A 9,909-nucleotide genomic window follows, 5' to 3' on the forward strand; every position below is an offset into this window, starting at 1 on the left:
TCAACTATTTGAATCTTTTAACATGAATTGACAGCTTCTAATAGTACATCAAATATGTATTACAAACTACATATATATCATTTTACCGATTAAACATGCTTCCTTTACCTTTTATCTGTGTCATTTCCTTTGCTGTAAGCATTATATGTCATGGAGTAGGGGATAACTGGGTGAATCATATGCTATGCATTAGGTTTCATGAGCTGTTTTGATTAGTTAGTGTTCCCTGAGCACACCCAAATGATCCATTCTGACCAGTACAATAGCAAAAGGCCACTAGACTTGAGTATTGTCTGAAAATCTGTATTGGGGTCTCAGTCTCACCCACACACCAATTACACAAAACAAACACACATCACAGCAGTGTGTTCACCACTCTTCCATCCTTGCTGTCTGCTTTTCTCAGTAAATCATTTCACTGATGCTAATCCACACGGAGGAAGAATAGAGCCTGCACAAGAGATCCCACCACCTCCTGAAAACTGTTTCACAGTTGGTGAGGAAAAGGTGGTGTTGTCCATAACAACCAGATTTAAGATGCCATATTTTAGATTGAAATATAAAACAAACTTCCGGTTGGTTGTTGTGGGCAACACCACATTTTCTTCACAGTTACCTGTAGAACAGCTTTCATGAGTGTCCCCCAATGTGTCTATCTGCAGCATATTGCTTACTAATGTACAATGCAATAATAATTCCCTCTAGCAGACACCATCTGCTCTTCACTACACACCCATTCATCAACAAAGTGTCTGTCAAAGTTGTAGTCAATGATTGGTTTATAAATAAATAATGTGTTAAAGACCCCAATCCACCCCAGGATGTCCATCCAATGTTCCTGTCCATATATATATGTATATATATATGTGTATATATATATATATATATATATATATATATATATATATATCTATATATCTATATATATATATATATATATATAAAACAAAACACAGTCTTTTTGTGTCGAGGTAACAGGTCTACTTTAAATATAAGATACACAGCCAGATGAAATGGTGATAATGGCAGTATTTATTTATTTGTATCCATTTACTATTCAGTTAAACATACCTGTTGGAAGCATTAAGGCCACTGTGCTGATTGAGAGTGTACTGGCTTCCTTTGAGATGGAAGAAATCCTCTACGAGCTGAGAGACCACTCCGCTGGATTAAACTGCGGCATCTGGGATTACTCAGCCTCTTTTGTTAGCAAGTTTGGTGAGCTGAGAATTGACACACTTAACATTTGGAAAGGTCCTTTTACATTCCCCATAAATTCATTAAAACCCGTAGATTAGTATGTACACGTGAACTTTATCTTTCAATATTTTAGGCCATCGACTGGAGTTTTTACTGCCTGACCGCAGTAAGTATGTGAACATGGAGAAACGATTCCTTAAAAGTTACATGGACTTATTGGTGCAGACATGTCATCGGAGAGCAGCCCTAGCTACTGGGGGAATGGCGGCTTTACTGCTGCCAGAAGATAAAGAGAGCGCAGAGTACCAGAGCGTCACTGCCGCTGTTACACGGTACATTGTGCACATCTAACCACACTGTGTAGAACATAACCACTCAGCCCATGTTGTCTACACCATGAAGTGTGCGGCCTCCAGTCTGATATGTGGAGCTACCATATTATATATATCAGAACAGCCTGTATGCCACACAGATCAGTTTATTTATACAGGACACTACATGTCACAGATATATCTGAAAATCTATTAGGACCCTGTTGGAAGGTTATTTGAAGTAAAATGCTTAATCATGAGGCAAGGATCTCGGTAATGTCCTGATTATCTCATCTGTTGACTGATGAGATTATGCACAATAACAATTATCTTTATAGTACAGAAAATAAATAGATTTTTCTAGGGAACATGGTGAAGTAAATGACATTCATGTACATTTCAGCCTGAAACGTTTTGAAATCAATGCTGGAGTGGATGGATTCATGGTGTATGACATTGACCTTGTAGCACCAATGCAAAAGGTGAGACTTACTAATGAAATCAGGGGGAACCTCTTAATAGATCCACCGACTGTCACATTCAGTAATGTGCTAATGAATATGTCACTAATTAAAATGGTGTTCTAGGTTGAAGAAAGGTTCACACTTTTCTAATTCTAGCTGTGTTGTTCCAGGGGAAAGCAAAGACCTATGGAAACAGCTGCCAGTTACCCCACCAGATGGGGAAATATGTTTCCGACCCTTTGATGGCAATCTAACGTTGTGTATCATTCACCCCAATTATGCGATTTACTATTTCTAGCTAAAGTAAAGTCTTATAATCCATTATTAAATCTTGACAGTTAATCAGTAAGCACACCCTCTTTTGGTAAATAATGTCTAACCTTAGCATTAGGAATTCCTAACCTTACAGTAAATAATTCCTACCCTTCCCCTTTCTCAGCTGCTGCTGATATTCTTAGTGAAATCAGCTGTGCAGATTTTTAAAGCTTATTTTCTACTGCCCTGAAGGGAAGTATGAAGGAAGTCAGCCCCAGCTCATGAGACCCCACTACATTATATACTTGAATAGGGGTACAATGCACTATGTAATAAAGGAATAATAAGTCAATAATCTGGTGACAGGTTCTCTTTCAGTCTAGTCTGACAACTCTCATAGCCAAGACCAGGCTTGGGGGCTACTTCCCCATACATTTAATGGCAACTAAGGCTGGTGACTCTGGCTCAGGTGATAATAGGTTGTGTGATGTAAGACAATGTATTTAACTGATAACACAATGCAGATCCAAAATCCAGTCAGAATATTTTTGCCAATGATCTTCATTGGTGTCTGTCTGGGGTCATTCGACAAAATGAAAACAGGAAATGCCTTATTTTACCTAGGTTAGCCCTATGCATGTTTGGCCACATTATTTGGTTGACTGGTGATCAGGCTGGATCCAGGCGCAGCTTCTTATTGCTGTATCCTCTTTCTCAGCTTTTCCAGGAACACACAAAGGGACCCAACCAATTAGATGTTATTCCAGCTGTGAGAGTCTCCCAGTCTGACTTACTGACCATGCCTGCTGTAAGTACAAAGCAACGCTGTTCACTCTTTTCTTATACATGGTACCACAGAAAATCATTACACTCCAGCTGTAGCTTTACTTTTACTTTATTATATGCAACACAAAATATATGATTTAACATTTTAGGGTGTGGGGGTGGTTTAATGTTTATGTTAATCCACCCCTACCCCCTCATACAGTATTGAACACACAGGCTTCAATTACCTAGAACACTTGTTGCTCATCGAAACTCCTTTAGACACCTCCATGAACTAGAGGTCTGACTGTATGTGCAAAATAATCTAAGAAGCGCACTGTACAAAAGTGTACACGTGACATTTATATCAGGGCCGTCTTTCCCATTGGGCACAATGGGCAGGTGCCCGGGGGCCCTGCAGCCCAGGGGGGCCCGTCAGAGGCAGCGCAAGAGAAAAAAAAAAACAGAAAAAAAAAAAAAAGATGAAAATACTTACCTTGCGGTCAGCTGGCGATCCGGCTCCCTCCATGGTCTCGGGACGGAGGAGGAGACCATGGAGGGAGTCGGATCGCCAGCTGACCGCAAGGTAAGTATTTTCATCTTTTTTTTTTTCAGGTTTTTTTTTCTTTTGCGCTGCCTCTGACAGGCCCCCTGGGCTGCATGGCCCATATATATAATCATTTTTATATTTATATATATCTTTTTGTATTCCATATATATATATATATATATACATATATATATATATATATATATATATATATATATATATATATATATATATATATATATATATATATATAAACAGTACAATCGGTGCGCACAGTTAAAAAGTCAATTTAGTTCTTCCACGTGCTGACAATAGATCTTGTATTCCACGATAATTCAAACACCAGTAGAGTATATTCTACGCGTCCTTCCCTTCTCCCACCCGATCTCCACGGGGGAACAGCAGCAATTCTACAATATCAAATAGACAGGGGCGCTTCCATGGTGTATTAACCAAGTAAAATGTTTTATTCAAAACAATAAAATGCACGTACCAGAATATAAAAGTTTTCAGGCATTGGACATTAAAACGGCAGGCATCAGCTCAGTATAGCTCTTAAATGTATCCACCGTCACCTCTACGCGTTTCATCACAAGGACTTCGTCAGGAGGTATGAATCTCTATACAAAGGTTTACCTATTTAAAGGTTATTACTAATTCATTCACAGGTGGAACAACTTCCACTCATTTGCAAAACATAGAAGCACATATTAACAACCTGTTATCCATTAACAATTCAATTTAAATGCAGGTACATACATACATCAATCTTTATACAAAGTATAAAAAAGTCTTTATATATAAGCAATTTATAAAAAGCTTATAGAAACAATTTATAAAAATTATTTACAATTACTCTATAAAAAAGGAGTAATCTCGCATCCCTCATTTAAACCCCAAGGGACAAATGTGTTTAAAGTATAAATCCAGAAAGTTTCCCTTATCGACAAGACGCAGAGGAAAGAGAGCAAAAAAGAGATCACAGAAAGAGATAAAATCTATAAATACCCCAATACAAGGAATTTTTAATTTATCAGATAAAGTGTTGTCAGTTGACGAATTAAAACTATTATCTAAAGGTCTATCATTTGCTCCAACTTGTTCACCGAATGGGTTTGATCTTTTCATTGACATTAATAAATATATTAGAAAGTTAACCCTGAAAAGGCACTTTCTTAAAGCAGATAAAACTCTAGGTGACAAGATACTGTTAACGCCAAACGATCAAGTGTGTAAAACTGATTTGAGAAAACAATCTACATTCTATCCAGTCGAATCAAGAGGAACATACATTGATATGTTTGGAGAATTGGTTAAAAGAGACCTTAAGACGCTAGCTAACAACAAAATAAGAATAAAATCTAACCTAACAAGAAATGAAAAGATCGCTTTGGAATCTCTTATCAGTAATAAGGAAATAATAATAAAACCAGCGGATAAGGGAGGTGGCCTGGTGATTCTAAATAAAAAAGATTATATTGATGAAACATTAAGATTGGTGAATGATTGTGAATTTTATAAAAAACTAACAATAGACCCAACAAATGTATTTTTACAAGAATTAGAAGAACTACTTGTGAAGGGGTTAAAAAATGATTGTATTAACAAAAGTGAATTTGACTATATTTTGAACAAACATCCTAGAATTGCGACCCTCTATCATTTGCCTAAGATACATAAATGGCTAGTCAATCCTCCGGGACGTCCTATAGTCTCGGGGGTTGACTCTTTAACGGCACACTTGTCTGAATTTATAGATCTTCAGTTAAAGAAATATGTATCTGGTTTAAAGTCTTATGTTAAAGACTCTACTCAGGTACTACAAATTGTGGGAGATGTAGAATGGCAAACAAATTACTTTTGGTGTACTATTGATGTACAGTCTCTGTACACCGCCATTCCACACTCTAAAGGTATACAGGCAATCAGAGAATGTTTGAATAATGATGAAAAACTCAATATTAAGTTATGCAATTTTGTTGTAGAATGTACTAAATATATATTGGAAAACAATTTTTTCATCTTTCTGAATCAGATTTACCACCAGGTGCGAGGGACTGCGATGGGCAGTCCCTTTGCACCCAGTTATGCAAACATATATATGGGTCACTGGGAAAATCAAGTGATCTATATGAATAGTAGGTTTATGGATAATATTGTCTTATTTAAGCGCTATATAGACGATATTCTAATAATTTGGAAAGGATCAGAATTAGAATTTCAATCGTTCGTTCAAGAGATTAATGTCAATGAATATGAATTACAATTTACATCTGTGATCAATAAGGATAAAATAGAATTTTTGGATTTGGTGTTGGATACACAATTATTTATAGAGAAATGTAAGATTGATACATATACTTATATTAAAAAAGTAGACAGTAACAGTTATATTGATATAAGAGCTGCCACCAGAGACGGTGGAAATATATTTGTATAGAGATTCATACCTCCTGACGAAGTCCTTGTGATGAAACGCGTAGAGGTGACGGTGGATACATTTAAGAGCTATACTGAGCTGATGCCTGCCGTTTTAATGTCCAATGCCTGAAAACTTTTATATTCTGGTACGTGCATTTTATTGTTTTGAATAAAACATTTTACTTGGTTAATACACCATGGAAGTGCCCCTGTCTATTTGATATTGTATATATATATATATATATATATATATATATATAGGGGCCCCGGTGCACTGCTTTGCCCGGGGGCCCAAAATGTTGTTAAGAGGGCCCTGATTTATATCCAACCCCCAACCATGTCAGTACTGTCACTTTTGTGAGAATCATTTTTCTGCTAAAAAAAAAGTGGTTAGTTTAACCCCCATTTATGGCTAAAGTTAATTATAAGAGAGGGGACACCAGCACGCTTAAAAGTACACTCCTCCACCATAGACTAACATGGATGTGCAAAATGGGTCCCAATAGAAGTATAGGATGAGGCTGCTAGCTGTGAGTTGGTGCAGTCTATTTGTGGAGTGGAAATGGGTGTGTGACTCTCCACCCAGCAGGGAACACCACTAAACATGTGCGGTTTCCATCCCTTTACATCATTACAATGATCTAACTGTTCTGCAGTGCTAAGGTGCACTTAATCCTCCACAAACACTGCTGTCTTGCTCTCCAAACTATGCACATTGGTGGACATCTAGGTGCCTAACGGGACCCATGCTGGTTTTGCACTCCACATTGGACATTTTGTATTTTGTAAATGATCTCCCTTATATCGCTGTATATCAAAGAACTTTTCCTTTACTTCTCTTCCATCTCAGCCAATGTTAGGGTTGTTGCTAAAAGAAATAGGCGGACAACTTAATACAAATATTGCCAAATTGTAGCAATAGTTGCACAATAGTGTGTGTAATGTCCTCACTGTGTAATAGAAGGCATGATAGCGAACATGTATGAAAGCCCTAAAATATATATTTTTTTAATTTTGAAGCAGCTACATGATAATGGGATTAGTTTATTTTCCAAATCTAAATGTCACAGCTATGTTATCACTGAAACACCTGCTGGTTCTCTTTATTAGGGAGGAGTTACACTGTTTGGTCTGAAGTACAATATTGCTGTGGGCATCCTGTTTATTGACGCATGGCTAAAAGGTACAATCAGCACGATATCATACAAGCTTATTTGTTCTATAAATGGTGACTTTCTTTTAGATATTTCCCTTTTATATTCCTGTCATTCTTCTCCTTTGCTGGCAAAGCCACTCTAATGTCAGTGGCACTCTAATGTCAGTGGCACTCTATGCAAAGACAGGTGACAATATAAGACTTTTGGCTCACACACACAATTACACAGATCAAAGTAACATTGTATCACACTTATTATTAGTGGGGACGTCTGCTGGAAGATCCAAAATATAGGTAGAAAGGAAAGCAGACTCCTAATTGGATAACCACGTCTCGTCCATCAGATCTGCACTCATATTATTATTATTGAAGCTTAACCCTACAAATATGAAGAGTAGGTCCCAGCTGCTTGGCGGGAGTCCAGGGAGGAACCGTCACCAATGTACTAGTGTCATATAGGGGAATGGGGAAAACCCCTTTAAATACTATAGTTTCTCATTTTTTGCAGAGTCCCCTCTTAATGCAGACTTGTAAGGGTAATAATATACATTTATAATGTAGTATCGCTACAGTTGGTTTAAGATGTAATATATTTTAATTTTAGGGGAAGGACATTTCTACTATTGTGGAAAAGTGGAGGATTCAGCAACAGCTGAAATATCCCGATCTCAGGTATATTAAAGTATAATAGAACATATACATAATTTGTTTGACTTATTCACATTATCATGTCTAAAGAGATACAAATTAAAAATAAAATGTAGTTGGCCAACAAATAGTCTGCAAGTTTTTCAGGCAGAAATGTGTTGGGTTGTACGGATTACTACAAAATATTGTTCTTCTGCAGTAGTAACTCACCCTTTATATAAATTTGATGAGATAACATAGTAACTTATAAAAGTAGATGAATGTAATGCTTCACTTCCTGGCATCACAGGTCTGGCAGTGGATAAGGCACCAAGTGAAGTTAGAGGATGACAGCAGAACAGTCACAAGGAGTCTGGTCCATGATCTAGTACAGGAAGTGGAGTGTCAGCTGGGTGAGGAGTCACACTTCTCTGATCTGTAAGTAGCTATGATGCGTTTGGAGGGAAGACATGTCCCTTGTCACCAATGTTGTTGATCTGCAGATCCTGGTTGACCCTACACATACATATACTGCTTCCACGGCCTATCTCACTTCCCTAAGCATGTCTACAGCTGATCAGACAGATCACTACTGCTGCAACTAAAATAGCAGCCTCATGGAAGAATCCTTTCCCTCCTGCCATCATTTCAGTCTGCAACCACATGTTGCACATATATCACATGGAGCATCCACGAGAATCTCCTCTGCATATTTCCATAAAGTATAGGCCTCTCATCCCTTGCACATCCCTGTCAATTTAATTATTATTAGTACTAGCATCACATGACAGAAACCATCCAATTAGGATGCTGCAGCTTAATGTTCCTTTTTTTTTTTTACTCCATTTCATACACTTTATTGCTCCCAGAACAAATTGCATATGTCCTGTGCGTTTCAGAGTGCTGCTTTTTTCCAGGAAATAGAACATGTCATTCACGTGAGCTTCACAAGCTAAATAGTAGTCCATTAGAAACACTCACTACCATAGTTTTTGCAAGACACAGATTGGAGGGTTGCGTTACAAGATGTGACCAACATTTGAGTTTGCTACTACTCCTACAGCAGACCGTACCTTAGTACTGGCAAAACCTTGTCCTCTGCTGGCTGCCTAAAATTATGCCTAGCATGGGTTACATCATCAGCCATTGCTGTGAAAAGCCTACAATAGCCAAAGCTCTAAAATGTGTAAATAATGTATGTCTGGTTACAGCAAATAAATACAGATAGAGTGGTACAAGGAAAAGTTATAGTAGTAAAATATTTGTTAAAGGTAAGGTGAAATGGGAGCTGTACCTTCTTTTAGGTAGGAGTCTGTTTCCACTGGCTTTACAGCTTAAGGGGAGAATGCAGGTATACATATTTGGGCACTTCCCAAAGTCTTAATATAAATTGGAAATCAAAGGCCTTATGAGACCAGAGGCTGAAGTCCCTTTCTCCAAATCAACCATAATGAAACTAAAACTTGTGGAACACGTGCAAGCTTAACCATGTGGTTGCCTTGCTTGAGGCAGGTCATTGGCACACGTAAACTCTGCTACTTTAATCACTTGAGTGACATTAATTTGTTACAAGAATTTACTTTGCCCAACAACATAACTAAAAGAGTAAACTTAAGTTTTCTCACCACTATTGCTCTTTAGTGTCCATTTGGGTTAGGAATTTACTCATTTTATTATCCTTATTGTAGGGAGAAAGAGAGACTACATACTGCAGCTGAAATATTGACAGAAATTGTTCAAAAAAGAGATTTTCCTGAATTCATCACTACTTACCTGAATTTGGATCACACTTTCCTCTGCAGTCATTTCTGAAAATATTGGGTGTGAAGATATAACAAAACAGGGAAGATGTAGATGCACAAAACATCATGCGGAGGCAGAATATTCAAATTATAGATTTCATTCTTTTCTATGTGTATTATTGCAATAATTTCCCACATGCTACATAAATCATAGAAGTAGTGTCCAATAATTAAATGTTCCAAAACAGAGTGTCAATGTGTTTACTGACAGATTAACACATAACTAATGTCCTGGGGCCCAATTCATTAAGGAAAGTTAAGTAAAAAAAAAAAAAAAGTTGAGTAAGTAGTCTCCTGGACAAAACCATGTTATAAAGTGCAAATTAGTTTTCTATTTTGCACATAAGTTAAATACTGA

The 9,909-nt window shown here is 37.3% G+C and overlaps 1 protein-coding gene across 2 annotated transcripts in view; it reads left to right on the forward strand.

The window, feature by feature from the left end:
* The window catches only part of LOC142141319 (malate synthase-like), a 37,941-nt gene extending 28,203 nt beyond the window's left edge, over window positions 1-9,738 (forward strand). For both annotated transcript variants that reach the window (XM_075199692.1, XM_075199701.1), the window contains 8 exons: window positions 1,062-1,218; window positions 1,334-1,532; window positions 1,915-1,993; window positions 2,949-3,038; window positions 7,077-7,149; window positions 7,727-7,794; window positions 8,060-8,187; window positions 9,438-9,738. In XM_075199692.1, the coding sequence (XP_075055793.1) occupies window positions 1,062-1,218; window positions 1,334-1,532; window positions 1,915-1,993; window positions 2,949-3,038; window positions 7,077-7,149; window positions 7,727-7,794; window positions 8,060-8,187; window positions 9,438-9,561 (918 nt within the window). In that variant the 3' untranslated portion in view covers window positions 9,562-9,738. The remainder of the gene's footprint in view (window positions 1-1,061; window positions 1,219-1,333; window positions 1,533-1,914; window positions 1,994-2,948; window positions 3,039-7,076; window positions 7,150-7,726; window positions 7,795-8,059; window positions 8,188-9,437) is intronic.
* Window positions 9,739-9,909: the final 171 nt, after the last annotated feature.

Source organism: Mixophyes fleayi, chromosome 1 (genome assembly GCF_038048845.1).
Source record: "Mixophyes fleayi isolate aMixFle1 chromosome 1, aMixFle1.hap1, whole genome shotgun sequence".
Classification (NCBI taxonomy): Eukaryota; Metazoa; Chordata; class Amphibia; order Anura; family Limnodynastidae; genus Mixophyes; species Mixophyes fleayi.